Source organism: Apium graveolens, chromosome 10 (assembly GCF_009905375.1).
Source record: "Apium graveolens cultivar Ventura chromosome 10, ASM990537v1, whole genome shotgun sequence".
Lineage (NCBI taxonomy): Eukaryota > Viridiplantae > Streptophyta > Magnoliopsida > Apiales > Apiaceae > Apium > Apium graveolens.
The window spans coordinates 203351756-203372746 of NC_133656.1; the positions used below are offsets into that span (position 1 = coordinate 203351756).

A 20991-nucleotide genomic window follows, 5' to 3' on the forward strand; every position below is an offset into this window, starting at 1 on the left:
ATATTAAACATGCTAAATTTTGCTAACTAAACACGGAACTAAGTTAACAACATTATGTTTACACTTCAACACGAAATTTGAGATTGGGATGAGATATCTTCAATTTGATATGCAACAAGTTCTCATTACGTTAAACTCATATATATTAAAATTACAAAAATTATAATAAGCAGCAACATATTTAACTCAGATATCATATACAATGAAAATATTTTTTATTTCCCGAATCATCGAAGCCTAAAAAAAAGGAGAGTAAATGTAACGCGTCTAAATAATTATTGAGCATATACTACTTTCAAAACTAATTTTTGTACGCTTTAGTTAAATTATTAAGGATTATATACTTTGTTTTTTAACCCAAAAAAATTAAAATTTGTAAAAAATCATATTGCTAGAAAAGAGCCCGTGTCTCGCATGGGTTATTATGCTAGTTTTCTTTGCAGGATAACACTATAATATTGATCAATTCTAAGCAGGATGATGATGCTGTAGTAAAATCAAGTTCCAGAAGGCGGAGATGATTTCTGCCTGCCATATAAGACAACTATTAGAAACAGAACCCTTCGCTCCAAAATTGGCTTCTTACTCTACTAAGTTCCATTATCAGATCATATCATCCACCCCCGCTATGATAATAGCAATGCGATGAAACTAAGAACTAGTCGTTCATGTGCTTGATGCTGCTTCCTCCTTGCCCTCTAGCTCTGCTACTTTTTCTGCATCTGGCATCTCAGGCTTTGTCCCCTCTTCAACTGCAGAGAAAAAAAGATAACACTGATTATTTAGGGTGTAGCTATATCAAATGCACCAAATATCTACTTATATACAAAACTTATTAATTCTCTCCTTAGTCTGAAGAATAATTATGTAGTTGTGCACTGCATGTAAGCCCAAAATTTGCAAACTACATAAAAAGAAGGGCTTTAATGTTCTTAAATATGTACTCACATAACTTAGGTGAGATATAAAGGTTTTTTAATGTGAACACACGACTCGAGGGGTACTACTGTAATTGCATAAATTATTAAACTATGTACACTATGTACTCGTGTAACTCCCCTAAGTACGTACTTGGGGGCATTTTTCTCAGAAAAAATGTTATATGAACTTACTGCCAAAACAATGGCACATTGATGGCTAACAGTTCACTACCAATCTACCATACATTAATCTAATTTGTCTTCATGTTCCTAAAATACTGGACTGCTATTTTGTAAAAAGTACTGCATTGCTAAAATATGGAATTGCATATCATCATTTGTCAAAAATGGTCTACATCAAAATATATAACCCAACTCTATGTTACTCGGACTCGGCTAGAAGTGTCCGACATGAATACATGTCCAAGTATCTGATACGGCAACATTTTTAAAAATATGCATGTTCTTAGCCTAAAATAAGTATCCAAGTCCGAGTGTCCATGTCCGGGATTCAGGTGTCCGACACGGGTACTCAGAGGTAAAATTAAGAGTCCGAGCAACTAGACCCAACTCAAGCTGGTCTTTAAGGAACGGAAGAAGTATATATTTGAAATTGCACATCTCTTTTCAAACAATAGCATGGAAACGGTAAGCTGCCTAGTGCTGACACTCAAACTCCTCAAAGAACAAAACAGAGATCCATTTAAACACAAGTTCATATCATATATAACTGTAACTCGGGTAATCAAAATTAACCCTCATTCATAGACCAATCAGCCATGAGGGCTTGTCCAATGCACGAAGACACAGAATGACCAACTCTAATATGTAAACCTCTAAACTAAAAACATATAAGTTAAACTATGCAAAAGATTTGATTGACATGCATATTTACAACTGACAGATCTTAAAGTTACTTTTAACTGAAGTCCCAAGAAAGTAAGAAACATATTCTGAATTGAGCAATTTAAATATTATCATAATACTTCTAATTTTTTCCAAAACTTAAACAATGAATAAAGCAGTCATGTGCGTAGTCGAATTATGCCCTTAAGAAAATCACCATCACTGCCATAGAAGAAATTTATCATCTATAAATTACTGTACATATAAACACATCTAGTAAAACAATTACGTACTGCAACAATTACTGTACATATAAACACATCTAGTAAACCCAGAGGCCAGTTTATTATTACCTTCTTCATCACTTTCATAGTCATCACCCATGGAGAAGTCACCCATGTCAGGCATACCACCCATGCCGGGCATTCCAGGCATACCCCCCATGCCGCCCATTCCGCCCATGCCAGCCAATGCTTCCATGCCAGGCATGCCGCCCATGCCTCCGAATTTCTATAATATGCAAAAATGAGGTATAGATTAGAGATATATACAACAAGTTTATATCTAAATTATAGCTAGGAGAGGCATACCGAGAAATCCATTCCATCCATTCCAGCGTCCATCGGAGCTACAAAAGCAATAAAAAATCAAAACATAATAGCACATTAATGATAAATCAAGTTCTAATATGTTGAACGAAACACACTATAAAAAACTATATCGAGTACCAGGATCATCATCTTCATCTACCCATTTGTCCCAATCTACTTTGACATAGTGTGGCGTCTTTGCATCTCCCTTCAATAGTTTATCCCACCATTTACTTTCTGCTTTCTCCAATATACAGAATATGCTACGCGGACTAATGTTTATCTTGCTTTCCTATAAACAGATATTATTAAGTCACCAGCATAGATAAAAATGTAACACAAGGATATTAGTAATATTTTACTGGTTTCTGGCATGAATTGCAAAGGTAATGTGTCCAAACTCCAAGAAAGGGGGAAAATAGTAGAAATCAAATAATCTCATCCCTAGATTATCATATCCAGTTATTCACCGCAGACCACATTTTAATTATCAATTTTTTTTACAGAATTCAGATAAGAATTAAGCAAAACCTCAATACCAAACTAGTGAAATAACATTTCAACATCACAGGGAACAATATGCTCCATATAACAAGAAATGAGTTTTACATGACATGTTCATTAAACAATTAATGCAAGTCTATAGCAAAAGTAATCTGAAAAGAGCATATTACCTCTACATTAACTTTATCTAACAGATCAAGTTTTAGTTCATAGGAATGATTCTCCCCTCCAGCTGTAGCTGAAAATTTGAAAACACCTTCTGGCTCGAGATTAACTTTAGGATCTTTTGTGTCAGCCAAAAGGACAGTAATGAATATCCTGTCCTCCCTCTGAGCCCACTTTACTTCAGGATGCCGACTACAACGTTAACATCAATACAAGAAGTCAGAATCAGCAATTCAAATTGAAAGCAAGAACAAAATCATATCCAACCTAACCCCCAACATTCAGCTCCGCAAAAGAACATAACGCTTTTAGTTTAAATGGCGGCGAAAGAACCATAAAATCAACACACTAAGTCCTTGGCTTATTCAACACCAGACTATATATATAATCATTATTATACCATAACTGTAAACCACCCAGAACACCAATTACAACCCTCAGCTAAGAGCCATTTTGTACACCGGCAACTAAGAATATAGTCGGTTACGAAAACTTCAGACATCGAGCAGCAGGGATTCTACAATATGCTACAATGTAAACTAATATGCTCCCGTATCCCAACTCATCACTGACATACTGCAATGTTACTGTTAAATATAAACGCGTAAGGAAGAACTGACACTACACTACTCAATCACGAGATAAACAAATAGTACGAAACAAAACGAAACAAATAAAAATGACAAAGGTTCAATTTTTACTACCAATAATCGAATAATAAAAAACTTTTAATTTTAGAACTGACACTACACTACTCAATCACAGGAACCTCAACAAAAATTATGAAACAATACAAAATCAAATCAAGATTACAAAGATTCAATCTTTATTAGCAATAATTGTAAACTTTTAATGTGAGGAAAAACCTAAACAAAATTACGAAACAAATCAAAGTCAAATAAAGATTACAAAGATTCATTCTTTATTACCAACAATCCAAAACTTTCAGTGTACAATCAAAGATGGTAAAGATAAAAATCCCATCGTCACAAAGATGATTTTCACAACCCAAATCACATTATATACAAACAAAAACATAAACATAGCATTTCACAGTTAAAGACACACAATAAAACACATAAAGATTGAACTCACACTATACTATTCAATTAGAATAACAAAAAAAATGATCAATTATACAAAGATTGAAACTTTATAAGAAATAATTGAACAATTAAATTAATTGAAAAAATTACCTCATTGTTTTGGTTTGAGTGAGAAAATTGAGAATTGTAAACCCTAGCAAGAATGAGACTAGGGGTTTATCTATTTCTCTGTTGTATTTATGTATTTTTTTTGTTCTCGGTTTTTTTGTTTTTTTTTTTCTGGATTTTTATTGGGTTTTGTTGTATACTAGATTAGAGAGGTGAGCAGAAAACCGCAAAAACCGCCCGCACCGCACTAATCCGTACCGCAAAACGCGGTTTTTAATTTTCGTGACGCGGTTGCGGTTTGAATTTTTAATAAACTGCGCGGTGTGGTGCGGGTTGTGATTTTAAATTTCTGAAATACGGTTCAAACCGCACCGCAATATTTTATATATATATATATAATAGTTATATTTCATGATTCCATTTATTAAGTTTGATTCCATTTAACATACTAGGAGTGCTTACTTAGTGATCATCTTGTTTCTTAATTGTTGCGTGGTGATCATCCTATTTGTGTTTCTTCAAAAATAATGAGATACATGACACAAAGCCACCTATTTAATAGTGAACTCATTTAATTGCCGAGCCAAACTTCTACGTTAAACTTTACAGTGTGGAATTTATAATTTGTATTATTGAAGAATATTGACGACTTTTTTATATTATTCAGAAATTTAATTAATTTAAGTTTTGTATTTATTTAAAATTTTCGAACTTGTAATGTACAAACCGCAGTGAACCGCACCACACCGCACTGCATTTTTGTGGTGTGGTTTATGCGGTTTTTGAGGGTACGCGGTGCGGTTGCGGTTTGGAAATTTGATCAAACCGTAAGTGCGGTTTGGTTTGCGTTTTGAGGAAAAAACCGCACCGCCCGCACCGCACTCACCCCTACTAGATTAGTTACCGGCCGACACTCGGTTATATTATAATTATTTTATAATTTTTTTTTAAAATAACTTAATTTTGAATTTTATATATTAATATAATATTTTTACTACATAATAATTAGAGTAGAATAAAATTATAAATACAGAAACTTAAAATTTAATATTACTCAAATTACAAATATTGATTATCAACTTTTTATTAAATATTAAAATATAATAATGAATATTGGTGTAAATAAAATTAATTTTGAATAAGATATAACTAGTGAATAAAATGAAACTATATAAATTATTAATTTAAAAATATAAAATTGAAGAAGAAAGAGAATGAGAAATGAGTAAAAGAGAAATGAGAAATGAGTAAGAGAGAGAATTAATGGAAGTAATAAATGAAAGAGAGAGGTTGAAAGTAAATTAAATGAGGAGGGAATTGTTAGTGGAAGATGACATCAACAAAATTGATGAGAGGTTGACACATATGATTTGATGATGTAAGCTGTTAAAGGAGAGTTTGACACATAAGATATGAAGAAGATATGATGATGCTAGCTGTATTTTGTTTTAGTATAATGTAGATATTTAACCTTTTATGTTCTGCCGAGTTGAACGGTTCAAATTTGTTGACTTCGATGGGTGATTGATTATTTGGGATTTTAATTTGTAACGTATTTTTTACGGTTTAAATAAATTATATGTATGATTTAAATTTTAAGATTTAAAATTGAATTTTAAGAACGATTAAATAGATTTTCAGTTTTTTAATACAAGCTGTTGATTAAATGACAAATAAAATTTTCGCTAAATAGCGATTTTCAGTAGTACGGGCCCGTTTGGGGTTTCTTAAAAAATTCAATTTACAACTTAAAATTGAAAAGTGTCATGTAAGTGATATGAACATTGTAACTTATAAGTTATTTAGGTGTTTGAATATATTTATGTATAAGTTACTTGTAAGTTGATAATGTGTTTGGTAAATTATAACTTATAAGTCATAATTTTTTTTGAAAGAAAATAAAATGTAAATTACAAATTACTCTACATGAATTAATAGTTTTACTAATACATGAATATAAAATAAAAAAATTAAAAATAAAAATAAAGATCTCAAGATAAAACTATATAATATACAATAACAAAAATATTGAGGCCACTTAAGTGATTAATCTAATACAAAGATAATTTAATAATTTTTAAAATGTGTTTGTTCAATATGATATTTTTACTAAATTCATTTATCCAACAATATTATTAAATTTTACCCAAATAATAAAATATCTTTAATGAAGAGGAGATAAGTTGACATGATAATAAAATATCTTTAATGAAGAGGAGATAAGTTGGAATGATGATTAAATTCTGCTCTGTTTTAAATTCTGAATTTTGAAATATAAAACTTTGGTAAGAATTTAAAACAAAGCAGAATTTATAACAGGGTAAAACAGAACGAAACGATAATTCTTATTAAATACCACAGTCTTGACCTACAGCCACACTTTTCCAGTAGCCAGCATCTAATTCTTATTCTTATTTACCACACTTTGCCAGTAGTCGACACCTAAAGTTCAATAATTACGAGCCCTTAATAGATATCTAAAGTTGCACACTGGTGCGCCTACTAAGGGTATCTAAGGCTAGTTCCGGAACTGTAGCGTAAATTACGAACGGGTTCGAAAACGTAGAGACTGGCTTTCAAAAGATTCTCATATTTTATTTCTTATACAGTTCGAAACATAATTCTTATATCTTACACGAAATTCGAAAATCAGAGTATCAAAACTTTTTCGAAATTAAAAGTAAGTCAAAAAGTACTTACCTCAAAGTCTGACCATATCTGAATTTACCCTTTTGACCATCTAAACGACATTTTCTTGGAAAATTTGAAACACGAAAGTTGTAGAGAATCAAAATATCTTTCCGAAAAGTTCAGGATCACTGAATTCTGACTTACGATAATTTTTCTACGAATTTTACAAGACTGCTGATTTATGCTGAGAAAAGCCCTACGAATTTTAATGATAAAAACGTGGAATACGAATATGGTGTATTTATAATGCTACAAAACCCTATATCTTAACCTACAAGTTATCCATATTAAAGTCTGATACAAATTCTAGGCCCATGAGTCTAATTAAATTTTGAATCATAATCCTTATCCAATTTTAATTCTTTTTATTCTATTATTCAATTATTAATCTAATTCTAAAAATTAGGGGATATTACACTGCACTTTCTATTTATGACCCAAAAAATCTATGAAAAATAACTTTCACTTAAATTGCCAAACAGTGAGTAAAAATTGAAACGATCATTTTGATAAAGATGAGGGGATAAATGGGCGGCCAAACAGCCACTACTAGGGCTGCACATGTGTAATAACCGTAACTTTTAATAATAATAATAATAATAATAATAATAGACATAATAATAATAATAATAGAATAAGGATTTATAATTTATGTTATGTATTAACTAGAAAATATTAGATTATGAAAACGAAGTTATTATAAAGTCTATATATACACACTTTCTGCCTCTCGTATGTTAGCGTTAAAAAAAATCCCTAAAACTAAAATCACTTTTCGAGGCCATAACATCAACAAAGAGGAGGCGGGATCACGGCGAGTAAACGAAAAAGAAATCAAAAGATTGATTGTACTCTAGTTTTCGATTTTCGATTGAGAAGTAAGTAAAGTATTCTTATTTTGCCAATGAATATAGATTCATTAATTCAGATATTTGTTCAATACATGATAGAGTTCTGGGTATACACAATCCCCACTCCAAACACGATCAGCAACAGAACTATTGTGTCTCGCTAAGAAGTGAGCCACTTTGTTCGCAGACCGCTTAACAAAATTCAACGTCAGAAGACAGCTTTTTAATTCCTACACTAGAGATTTGCACTCCTCTGTTACCCTGCCAAAATAGGACAAATGGATTGAGGAACAACGAATTGCTTGAACTACAGACAGACAATTAGTTTCCATTATCACCGGTTGCTTGAATTTATCCTTAGTCTAACTCAAAGCCTCCTTAATGCTCAGAGCTTCTGCTAGTTCAGGGGTTATACGACCATTTCTGCATTTAGTGCTCGTTATGATTGTTATTCCCAAACAATCTAAACAAGAATTACAGAAGGGGGGGGGGTTGAATGTAATTTTGGCTTCTTTTCAATTTTAAGAACAGTTCTTCTACAAATAAATAACTGTGTTTGATTTAGCAATGGTGCGGAATGAAGGTAGTGTAGAAATCAAAACACAAAGTAATTAAATACAAGTACTTAAAAACTTTCTGGTGGATTAAATTTTTCCACCATATATATATATATTAAGTAGAGAACTCTGTGTTACAAAATTGTACACAGCTGCTTACAAGTGAATTACAAGAACAGAGAAATTCTTTACAGATGTAGCTTTTTCTATTTCTCTAATAATTGCTTACTAACTTGGATACTTTTTAACTTGCTACACTTGGTTTATATATCACCAAGTTACATGATAAAAAGAAAAGTAAATACGACAAAATATTTCTAGTCTAATTTTATGCTGCTACACTTCTCTTTCCATCATCTTTGAATATCTTCAGTGTAGCATGGAAATGTAAATGTTTCTTTGTTCTCTAAACCCTGCAAATAGGCTGCCACATTCCATTTGCATACAACCAACGCATGTGACTTTCAAGTCACTATCAACTGCTCTTTTGAATTTGATCATCCGTTGAAACTCAGGTTGATCGTCCGTTAAAACTCTGGTTGAACATCCGTTGAAACTCTGGTTGAACATCCGTTGAACTTTGGTTGATTATCCGTCGAGACTTATGTTGATCATCCATTGAAGCTTTGTGAATCATCCGTTGAGACTGTTTTCTTGGCAATTAACTCCATTTCATTTATACAAGATTACAAGACATCTCATATTTACAATTAACCAACCTATCCTGCATATCCATCTAGTAGTCAACATGACTTAAACATTCTACAACATCTAGTTCACTTAGCCATTTAAGTATGCAGGAATGTGCTACTGATCTTATTATTACATAAGCTACTCTTTCAACGGATGTTGAAATGATCATCCATTGAAAGCTACAAAATCACTTAACTAAAATCTACTTAGTGTTTTGTTTAAGTTATTATCAAGTGCACAACATATTCCTAACAATCTCCCCAAATTTATGCCTACTGTAATTGTAGCCATAAATTAAGAGAAACTTGATGATAACAAAACACTCTTTGAATACATAATGGAATAAAGTAGATAAAATTACTAGTGCTATTGTCTATTGAAAATCCTCACAAAGAAAAATTTGTAGAGTGTCTTACATATTATTTTCAAGGTGCTCCTTTAGACTGAGCAAATTTTGGATCACTTCCTTGATTGCCTTGAATTCTTTCCCAACTTCACATCATTCTCTTCAATCTGATATTTGAGTTGTCTGTAAAATTCTGATTCATCCTCATTTGTCTGATCCAGCTTTTCTTGCATCTCTTTGAGAGTTTCATTGCTTGCAATCTTTAGCTGATCTTCTAATCCGAAGAATCTTCTACTGTATTTTTCATCCTTTAACTCCATAATCCAGTATGGCCTCAAATACACCCTATCTCCAGTAAAAAGGATTGTCAATACTCTTGGGAGTGCATTTGGTCCTCTCCAGCTATTTCTTATCTCCTCAATTTTGTTTAGTACCATTTGCTTGGCAACTATGTTGAATCCAAAGTTTTTCTTGATTGAGGAGAAGAAAGTCACCAAAGTTGAATAACCTTCATTGAGAATTCTGTGAAGGGGCCATGTTATCTCTTTTCCACCCTTATACCTAAAGACTAATCTCTCTGGGTGATGCTTGTAGGCATCAATGGCTCTAACTTCTTATAGCTCATCCAGATAGAGATTTATTTCTGGAAATTCTTTGATGTCACAGATGTAGAGTTGATCTCCTTTGTTGATAGTAGGCTTGTGTTTGGCCAAAGACTTGGATTGAAGTTTAACAGGCTTGACTATTTTGACTGCTCTTTTCTTTATTTTTCTTGGTTTGTCAAAGATTGGAATATTTAGATCATGAAGTGGCAAACTGTCCCAATCTATAGGTTCGTCCTTAGAAATAACAGGTTCACCATGAAAGGTGATGTTAGGATCAACCTTGAATTCAGCCTCTTTCACAGTAGGTATGGCTGATTGGCTTGAAGTTGTAGATTGGGTTGGTATGTAGTCTTCCTTATCTTCATCAAAGTCTAGCTTCCTCTTTGCTGGGTGTTTGTATCTAAACTACCTCTTAGTCTGCTTTGGTTCTTCTTTCTTTCCTTCATTTATATTTTCAGTTGTCACAGCAGGCAATGCAACTTCTGTGGTTGCAGGCTTCTTGGCTGGGTTCTTGGCTTCTAAAGCAGCTTGCTTTTGTTGATTTTTGAGCCTCACCTTTTCTTCTTTCTTAGCTTCTGCAAACTGTGGATTTCTAGCCACTACACAGATTAGTTTGCCATTTCTGTAGATCTTAGCAATTATGTTCTTTGACACAGTGTCTCTGGGATCTTTGGATAAGGCAATGGACCTTGCAAGCAGCTTCAATTAATATGGCCTAGGGGTTTTATAAGATAGGTCCAGTGGATTTTTGTCTAAATCCTTTGGATAATTTCTTTTTGGCTTAAAAATCACACTGGCCTTTGGAGACTTGATTGATGAGGGTTGACCCCTTTTCATGTTCCCTAGGCTCATTTCATTAGCTGAAATTTGTCTCAATTTGGAGAAGTGAGAGAAGACCTTGTCTTGCTTCCCAATTGGACCAAACTTCTTCTTGATGTTTTTATCAAGCTTCCTCCATTTTGCATCCAGTTCTTGCTCAACTGCTGCTACATCAAGTTTTTGCAATTTTTTATTTAATCCCAACTTAGCAGCTGCTATCTTGATCAGATCAATGTTGTCAAGAGCTGGTGGCTTAGGGAAATAAATTGCTGGAATAATCACTTTACTGACTTGAATGTTTAGCACTTTCTCCCCCTCACTTGTTGACTCCCCCTGACTAACTTGAATGATAGAGTCTTTCTCCCCCTTTTTGTTAGCATCAAGTTGAGTGGAGGTTGAAGTTTGTGCAACCACCAGTTCCCGAAGTAGCAGTGTTTGTTGGGCTTGATGTAGATGTATTTCAGTGATTGATATTTCCAGGGTCTTGAGCCTTTTGTCTAAGGAGTCCACTTTGCTGGCTAGATCAGAGTTTTTTCTAAGTTGTCTGTTAATATCTAGCATTGTTGTGTTAGGAAAGGTAGCCTCCAATCTTGCAGTAATATCTTTTTTGACTTGATCAATTTCTGTCTTCAGCTCAGTGACCTCAAGATTTTGCTTGAGAGATTGAATTTTGTGTAGTTGAAGAGAGTTGAGATGTGCTTGAAGAAGCCTCTTGGTGTTAACATTTGTGGTTGCTTGAAGAGCTGTCTGAGTTTGTTGAATGATGTAAAATAGAGTGGATTTGAAATGGTACTCATCACATTCTTTGGCAAACACCCAAGATGGCATGTTTGCTCTTGAGCTAGGGCCTGCTTCTCTCCCTATATCCATGTAATCTCCTACATCATCATCTTCATCTCCAAATATATCTTCAGAACCACCATTTGGATAATCAACATTATCACCAGTTGTGGATGGCATGGCAATGATGGCATCCTTGGCCCTTTGCATAGAAGCAGTAGTGTGCACCAAGTTCAGTGTCTTCTCAGCCTCCTCATTGCCCTGTCCAGCCAGAATTTGATATACTGGAACAGGATGAGTAAATGTCTCAGCATCCAAAGAGATAGAATCTATTATAGCTTGAGATTCTTGCTGAAAAAGTCTCTCTTTTTCTGCATCACTGACATTCATTGACTCACTAGCAATGGTTTCCATACTTATAGCTCCTGTACCTGCTTTTCTCTCATAATCTCTCTGTTTTTGCATCAAGGGCTCCCTTGGGTTCCCACCCTCACACCCTCATCTTCACCTACTAGGGTGGGACTCCACTCACTCACTTTTACCAAGCTGGAAGAAATAGCTTACAGATTTTCACTCTTTTCCTCTCCTTTTACCTGAGAGTAACTCAGCCTCTCACTCTGTTCACTCCTTTCCCTCAATCCTAAGAGTGAATGTACAACCATTAAATCATCTGCACTTTTAACATTAGTTGAAATTTGAAGTTGTGCAGTGATATTCAACGGATGAGGAACATCCGTCGAAGTAGTAGTTGTAAGAGTCAACGGATGACTGCTGTTAAGCACATCCGTCGAGATACAATCACTAGTCGACGGATGAACAATATCCGTTGAGATAGTAGAAATGACAGAGTTTGGAGTAAAAACTACTGTAAAATCTGTGGTGATTGATTTGAGATTTTGCACAGTATTCTCAGTTGAATCAGAAAGAAATGGTAAGTGAGCCAACAAATCATCTAAAAGATGATGCTCACTTGCTGTAGATTTTGGCTCCTCCATGAGAGTTAAAGATGGAGTATCATGAATTGATGTGTGAATCATATCCACATCCAGAGAATTTGTGGGTGAGTTTCGAGTATGAGGTGCTTCTATAACTAAAGATTTTGGCTGTGACTCCACATTTATTGGATCCACATCAACCTGACTTTGAGAAGGTGCATGAACTGAGTCTTTGACTACAGTAGGCACAGTGTGTGTACCCTGTGTATCTCCAAGGGTTTTTGATTTCTTCTTTCTAATATAAGTTTGGGGTGAGCTTGTGTCCCTAACCCTCTTGGCCTGTGCTCTTGGCTGAGAGCTTTGTTCAATAGTCACATCCTTTTGGGAGGACGCAACTAGCAGTGAGTTTATGTCTTTATTAAGCACCACAGTTTATTTGGAAACTGTAGTGTGGCTAGGCTGGGATGTACTCACCTCTCAAACCTTATTCTTAGGGTTTCTTTGATGTTCACCCTGTCCCTCACCAGTCTCACTTCCCTTCACACTCCCCTCTTGAATTTGTGTGGATTTTACAACTAGTTTCTTTTGAGAGAAACTAGAGGGGGCTTTCTTTGACTTGGATTTGGATATTTTTGGTTTTGTGGCTTTGGTAGGCACCTGTTTGGTCACTGTCACAGGTGCCATGGCCACAGTTGTTTGCAAAGAAGTAATATGATGGGAAGTAGTAGAGACATAATTGTTTACCTCACTAGCCTGAGGCAGTTCCATGATTGGCATGTACACAAGAGTAACATCCTTGTGATGATTTGCCCTATTTAAATCAGTAATAATTCTCCTCTCTTAGACCCAACAATTTAACTTGTTTGTTGGGTTCTCAATTGAGAGGTTCTCAGAAATAAAATTAGCTAGCATCATAAAGAATCTAGCATAATAAATATTCTTAGCCCTCTTCTTAATATCCCCTAATTTACTCCCTATTTCATACATAACAGAAGTTCTAAAATTGAAGTACTTATCACTAAGGAGCATATAAAGCATGTGAACAAGTGAGTTAGATACAGCATCAAAATTGCTAATTTTGCCAGAAAAAACTTTAATGAATGAATCACACAGAAAAATCCATTCTTATCTAAGACCCAGTCTCCTATCATCACCTAACTTAGTGGCATCAAGAGCATAGCCCATATTAACTAGCATATTACTCACATCAGTGTCTGTGTGTGGAGCAAGTGTGTTATTTTCAGGCAATTTAAAGCATTTTTCAATAGCATCACAATTAACACAGTGTTCATTACCTTTGAGAGTGAGGTAATAGTTTTGTCCTAAGAGTTGAACACTGCTGTAGTCCAAATTTCCTCTCAACTTCACAGTAGATGGTTGGGGACTCAAGCATGTCATAAATTAATTTGCAGTTCATGTTGTGCATATGTTGTGTACTTGATGATTTCATAAACAAAACATCTAAGTAGATTTTACTTAGTGAAATTATGTAGCACTCGACGGATAAGAATTATAGTCCCGACGGATAACTCATTATAGTCCCGACGGATGATTAACTTATTATCCATCGAGTGAGTAGCTTATGTAATAATAAGTTTGTAGCACAGTTATGTATGCACCTTTGTATAGAATCTGTAGTAGCATATAAATCATGTTGACTTTAACTAGATATGCAGAATAGGTTAATTAATTGTACATAAATGATGTCTTGTAATTCTGCATAAGTGAAATAGAGTCAAGTGCCAAAATAGCTACCGACGGATGATTAACAAAGCCATCGACAGATGATCAAATGACTATCAACGGATGTTTAATATAGCATTCGACGGATGATCATTTAAACCATCAACGGATGTTCTGAAAGTCGACGGATGATCATATGAAGAATTCAAACAGCAGTTGAACAGTGAAAGCTGACACACAGCCGTCGAGATGTATACATACATATTGTGGAAGCCCATTAACTGGGTAATAGAGGACGAAAAGCAACAAAGTTTAAGACTGATAGTTTTTATATTTGTTCAGTCTTTTTGACTTTGTAATATTGGTATTATATAAACCAAGAGAGTAGCAAATAGAAAAATAACTGAGATAGCTGAGAAAACACAAAAATAGAGAAATCTTTGTAAGCAGAATCATTAGCATTTCCTGTATTCTCAGTAGTTCAATTTGTAAGCAGCTGTGAGTATTCCTGCACACAGAGTCCTCTCGATATATTATATATATCTCTGGTGGAATTGTTTAAATCCACCAGAAAGTTTTTAAAGACTCTTGTTTTTTAATTACTTATGTTTTGATTCTATTAAGTTTCTATTCCGCATTGTGCTAATCAAAACATTATATCTATATTCGAGTTGAACATTTTTATTTCGAGAAAAAGGTTCAAGAATTCCATTCAACCCCCCTTCTGTAATTCTTGCTATATTGTTAAGGGACTAACAATTGGTATCAGAGCAAGCTCTTAATCTACAAAGAGTTTAAAGATCAAAACAATTCAGCAAGATGAACAAGAAAGATGTTGGAGTCAAGATTCCTTTTCTTGATAAAGATAATTACCATCATTGGAAGGTAAAGATGCATCTTCATATGCTTTCTCAAGATGAGGCCTATGTGGACTGCATAGAAAGAGGCCCTCATGTTCCAATGAGAGCTGCAACAGGAAACGAGCCATCTGTTCCAAAGCCAAGGCATGAATGGTCTGATCCTGACATTGAACAAGTCAGGAAAGATAAAAAGGCCATGAACATTCTGTTCAATGGTGTTGATGTATACATGTTTGATAACATCATCAACTGCAAAACTGCCAAGAAAGTTTGGGACACAATATAGATAATTTGTGATGGCACTGAGCAAGTAAGAGAAAATAAAATGCAGCTCCTGATTCAGCAATATGAGCATTTTCACAATGAAGAAAGTGAGTCACTCACTGACATTTTTAGTAGATTCCAAAAACTACTAAATGCTCTTAAGTTGCATGGAAGAGTCTATCAGACTAAAGACTCCAATCTGAAATTTCTCAGATCTCTTCCAAAGGAATGAAAACCAATGACAGTCTCATTAAGAAACTCACAAGATTATAAGGAGTTTACTTTGGAGAGACTGTATGGCATTCTGAAGACCTATGAGCTTGAGATAGAGCAGGATGAAAGAATGGAGAGAGGAAAGAAGAAAGGAGGATCCATTGCACTAGTTGCTGATCTGGAAAAGGAGAAGGAAATGAAGATGGAAGCTGTAGAATCAACTTCAAAGGTCTGTGAGAATAAGGGTAAGGGGCTAGCTGCAGAAAGTGAAGAATCATTGAGCCAAGATGACATGGAGGACATTGATGAGCACCTAGCATTTCTCTCAAGTAGATTTTCCAAGCTCAAGTTCAAGAAGAACTTTGGAGCAGCCAAGCCAAATAGAAACATGGTGGATAAGTCAAAATTCAAATGTTTCAAATGTGGCTTGGCAGGGCATTTTGCAAATGAGTGTAGAAAGTCAGATTCCAGTAAGAAAAGGTTTGAGTCTGTGGATTATAAGCAAAAATACTTTGATCTACTCAAACAAAAGGAAAGGGCTTTTATTACACAAGAGAATGACTGGGCAGCAGATGGTGTGAATGAAGATGAAGATGTCAGCTATGTCAATCTAGCCCTAATGGCCAAGTCTGATGAAACAGAGACAAGTTCCTCAAGCAATCAGGTAATCACTACAAACCTTGCACATTTATCTAAAGCTGAGTGTAATGATGCCATAAATGACATGTCTACAGAATTGTATCATTTGCGTGTTACACTTAAGTCCCTCACTAAAGAAAATGCTAAAATCAAAGAAAACAACTTGTTTTTAAGTGAGAGGAATAATGTGCTTGAGTCTCAGTTTGTTGAGTTTGAGAAACTAAAAATTGAGTGTAAGATTGCCAAGGAGGAATTAACTGAGTCCTTGAAAAAGGAAGAAATTTTGAAGAAGCAGCTCGAGCGTGAACAAGAGGTGATTAAAGCATGGAAAACATCTAGGGATGTTCATGCTCAAATCACCAAAGTTCAAGGAATTGAGTCTTTTTGTGATGAAGCCTGGAAAAAGAATAAAGAGAAACTAGAACCTATTTTGGTAGATGGGTTGCTGACAGATGTAGACTCGACGGATGATGAGGACTATCCGTCGGATAACAAAAAGTGTTATCCGTCGAATGATAAAAATCCTCATCCGTCGGCTGTAAGCAAACCCATTAGCAAAGCCAAATTAATCAAGTTAAATGATAAGTATGGGTCTGTTTCCAAGAACTTTGTTTCAGGAGAGTCAAGTCAAGCTAAGAAAGGGAAAAAGGCCAATGTTGGTCACATGACTGTCAAACAGTTAAGTGACAGACTTGATAAAATAGAGGTAAAAACAGAGACTAAAAAGAAAAACAATAGGAATGGTAAAGTAGGGATTAACAAACACAATAACTACACACCTGATAAATATGCTCCTAGAAAAATCTGTGTCAAGTGTGGTAGTGTAAATTATTTGTCTGTTAATTGCAAATCTACCATGCCTACTCCCATGTCTGTTCAGCCTCAATTTCCTAACATGAATGTCATGCCTCCCATGCCTGCTAATGTTATGCCTACACAGAATATGAATGCACAGTTTGCTAATATGCCATTTGCACCTAATCCATATTATGCTGCATACAATATGCCTCAAATGCCATTTAGCATGCCTTACTGGAATAACATGTTTGCACCAAGCATGTCATTTCATGTTAGCCATAATATGCATGATAATTCTGTTGCATTAAATGGTTTCAAAGTTCCAACCCAAATGACTAAGGAAGAATCTGAAATTCCAAAGTCAAATGAGTTAAGACCTAAGAAACAGAAGAAGAAAGCTAACAAGGCAGGACCCAAGGAAACTTGGGTACCAAAATCAACTTGATTTAATTTTGATGTGTGCAGGGAAACAGAAGGAATCTTTGGTACTTGGATAGTGGTTGTTCAAGACACATGACTGGTGATTCTACCCTGCTCACAGAGTTTAAGGAGAGAGATGACCCAGGTATTACTTTTGGAGATGACATCAAGGGTTATACTGTGGGATATGGCTTGATTTCAAAGGATAATGTCATCATTGAAGAGGTTGCCTTAGTGGATGGTCTCAAACACAATCTGTTGAGTATCAGCCAGCTTTGTGATAAAGGCAACTCAGTAACCTTCAATAAAGAAGCCTGTGTTGTGACTAATAATCAAAACAACAAAGTGGTTCTCACTGGTGTGAGAAGAGGAAATGTGTACCTAGCTGACTTCAACTCAACTAAAGCAGAATCTGTAACTTGTCTTCTCAGTAAAGCAAGTCAAGATGAAAGTTGGCTATGGCACAAGAAGCTATCCCATTTAAACTTAAAGACCATGAATGAGATGGTAAAGAAAGAACTAGTAAGAGGCATTCCTCTAGTGGAGTTTACAAAGGATGGACTGTGTGATGCCTGCCAAAAGGGAAGCAGATCAAAGCATCATTCAGGAAGAAACTTGATTCCGCAATTGAAGAGCCTCTGCAATTGCTTCACATGGATCTGTTTGGACCAGTCAATGTATTGTCAATTTCAAAGAAAAGATTTTGCCTAGTAATTGTAGATGATTTTTCAAAGTTCTCTTGGACATATTTCTTAAAGTCTAAAGATGAGGCTAGTGAAATCATCATCAATCACATAAGGCAAGTTAACAATCATCCTGATTTCAAAGTTAGAAGAATCAGGAGTGATAATGGAACTGAATTCAAGAACTATGTCATGAGAGCATTTTGTGAGGAAAATGGAATCTTACATGAGTTCTCAGCAGCAAGGACTCCACAACCATATTGGAGTAGTGGAAAGGAAGAACATATCACTTATTGAAGCTGCAAGGACAATGCTTGAAGAATCAAAATTACCAACTTATTTCTGGGCTGAAGCTGTAAACACTACATGCTACACTAAGAACATCTCTATGCTTAATCAAGCAAGATGCATGACTTCATATCAATTGTTCAAGAACAAGAAGCCAACTCTAAACTTTCTTCATGTCTTTGGATGTAAATGCTATATTCTGAGAAATCAAACTGATTAAAATGGGAAGTTTGATGCTAAAGCAGATGAAGGAATTTTTGTTAGATATGCTGTTGGTAAATCATATAGAGTCTACAATTTAAGAACCAACATTGTTGTGGAATCTATACATGTTGTGTTTGATGATAAAAAGATTGAAGGACTGAAAGATGGAGATTACCATGAGAGCCTCAAATTTGACAATGTTGAGATGGTCAGTGATGAAAGTGATGATGAGAGTGATCAAGAAACAGTGTCTAAGGATAATGCAGACAAATCTACCACCAATGAAGCACAAAACTCAACATCCATCGAGTTACATAATACTTCATCCGTCGGAAGGCAATCTGTGTTATCCGTCGGAAGACAACTTGCCTCATCCATCGGTACTCAAAATTCACCATCCGTCGGGTTATCTAAAGGAGCAGAAAGTCAAGGTAGATCACTCATAGAAAGTACCCCTTTCTCAAATCAAAGATCCACAAACTCAGGGGGAGTTTCTAGCAATCAAAACTCAATCACACATCAAGACAACATTGCGGTATCTTCATCTAGAGCTAATCTACCTCAACCAAGGAAATGGACAAAAGATCACCCCTTTGAACTGATTATTGGTGATGTTTCTTCTAGAGTTCAAACAAGGAGAGCAACTCAGGAAGAATGTATATACAACAGCTTTATGGTCAAAGGAAGAACCAAAAAAGGTAGAAGAAGCCTTGTTAGATCCTGATTAGATTTTAGCGCAGGAGGAGCTAAACCAATTTGAAAGGAATAAAGTATGGAAGCTGGTACCCAAGCCTAAAGGAAAGAATCCAATAGACACCAAATGGGTATTCAGAAACAAGATGGATGAAAATGGCATAGTAGTAAGGAACAAAGCCATATTGGTTGCTAAAGGCTATTGCCAGCAAGAAGGAATAGATTTTGATGAAACATTTGCTCCTGTTGCAAGACTTGAAGCCATCAGAATCTTCTTAGCCTATGCAGCCCATGCCAATTTCAAGGTCTATCAAATGGATGTCAAAAGTGCCATTCTGAATGGAGATTTGGAGGAAGAAGTGTATGTTAGTCAACCTCCTGGCTTTGAATATCCAAATTTTCCAGAGTATGTCTATTATCTACTGAAAGCACTTTATGGACTGAAGCAAGCACCTAGAGCCTGGTATGACACTTTATCAAAGTTCCTTTTGGAAAATCACTTCACAAGAGGTACTGTAGATAAAACTTTATTTTTCAGAAATGTCAATGGCTCTAGCATACTTGTTCAAATTTATGTAGATGATATTATTTTTGGCTCTACAGATGAGAAACTTTGTAAAAAGTTTGCCAAACTGATGCAAAGTAAGTATGAAATGAGTATGATGGGAGAACTAACTTACTTTCTTGGTTTACAAGTTAAGCAAGTTAGTGATGGAATATTCATTAGTCAAACTAAATATATTTTTGATCTTTTAAAGAAGTTTAATCTAATGGATTGCACATCTGCAAAAACTCCCATGGCCACTGTAACTAAGCTTGAATTAAACACTACTTAAAAGTCTGTGGATATTTCAAGCTATAGAGGCATGGTTGGCTCACTTCTGTACTTAACAGCTAGTAGGCCAGATATAATGTTTGCTACATGTTTATGTGCAAGATTTCAGGTTGATCCTAGAGAATCTCACTTGATAGCTATTAAGAGAATTTTCAGATATCTCAAGGGAACACCAAAACTTGGCATTTGGTATCCTAGAGATTCTGGTTTTGATCTAACTGGTTATTCAGATGCAGATTATGCAGGTTGCAGAATTGACAGAAAGAGCACAACAGGAACTTGTCAATTTCTAGGAAACAAGCTTGTGTCCTGGTTCAGTAAAAAGCAAAATTCAGTTTCTACTTCTACAGCTGAAGCTGAATATATTGCTGCTGGCAGTTGCTGTGCACAGATTTTATGGATGAAAAATCAATTGCTAGACTATGGTTTGCAAGTTGAGAGGATTCCTATTTTCTGTGATAACACAAGTACAATTGCCATCACTGAAAATCCAGTACAACATTCAAGGACAAAGCACATAGACATTAAGTACCATTTCATAAGGGAACATGTAATGAATGTTACTGTAGAGTTACATTTTGTTCCAAGTGAGAAGCAACTTGCAGATATCTTTACCAAGCCACTGGATGAATCCACCTTTTCAAGGTTGGTAAGTGAGTTAGGTATGCTTAATTACTCTTGAATTTATCTGAGTTATTTTGCAAGTTGAAATGTAGCCAGAAATTTAGCTGATTTTTAGTCAAGGATGAAATTTTGGCCAAGTCAAAATTTGCATCTCGACGGATGACCATTATCCATCGAGTTGAGTCATCCGTCGATATACTATTTGTAAACAAAATCAATTACTTTTCTGGAATCTTTTAAAACTCGACGGATAACAGTTTATCCTCATCCGTCGAATTGTCTAAATCTTAACCGTTAATTCCCTGAACATTATCCATCGAGTATACTTACA

The 20991-nt window shown here is 35.0% G+C and overlaps 1 protein-coding gene across 1 annotated transcript; it reads right to left on the reverse strand.

The window, feature by feature from the left end:
* Nucleotides 1–369: 369 nt before the first annotated feature.
* Nucleotides 370–4325, reverse strand: LOC141692295 (uncharacterized protein OsI_027940-like). The gene is made up of 6 exons (XM_074497057.1): nt 4222–4325; nt 3031–3217; nt 2495–2648; nt 2357–2394; nt 2120–2276; nt 370–752 (listed from the first exon to the last, which is right to left on the reverse strand). Exons 1-6 carry the CDS (start codon nt 4224–4226, stop codon nt 667–669), a joined length of 627 nt encoding a protein of 208 aa, XP_074353158.1. The 5' UTR covers nt 4227–4325; the 3' UTR covers nt 370–666.
* Between the last annotated feature and the right edge of the window lie 16666 nt (nt 4326–20991).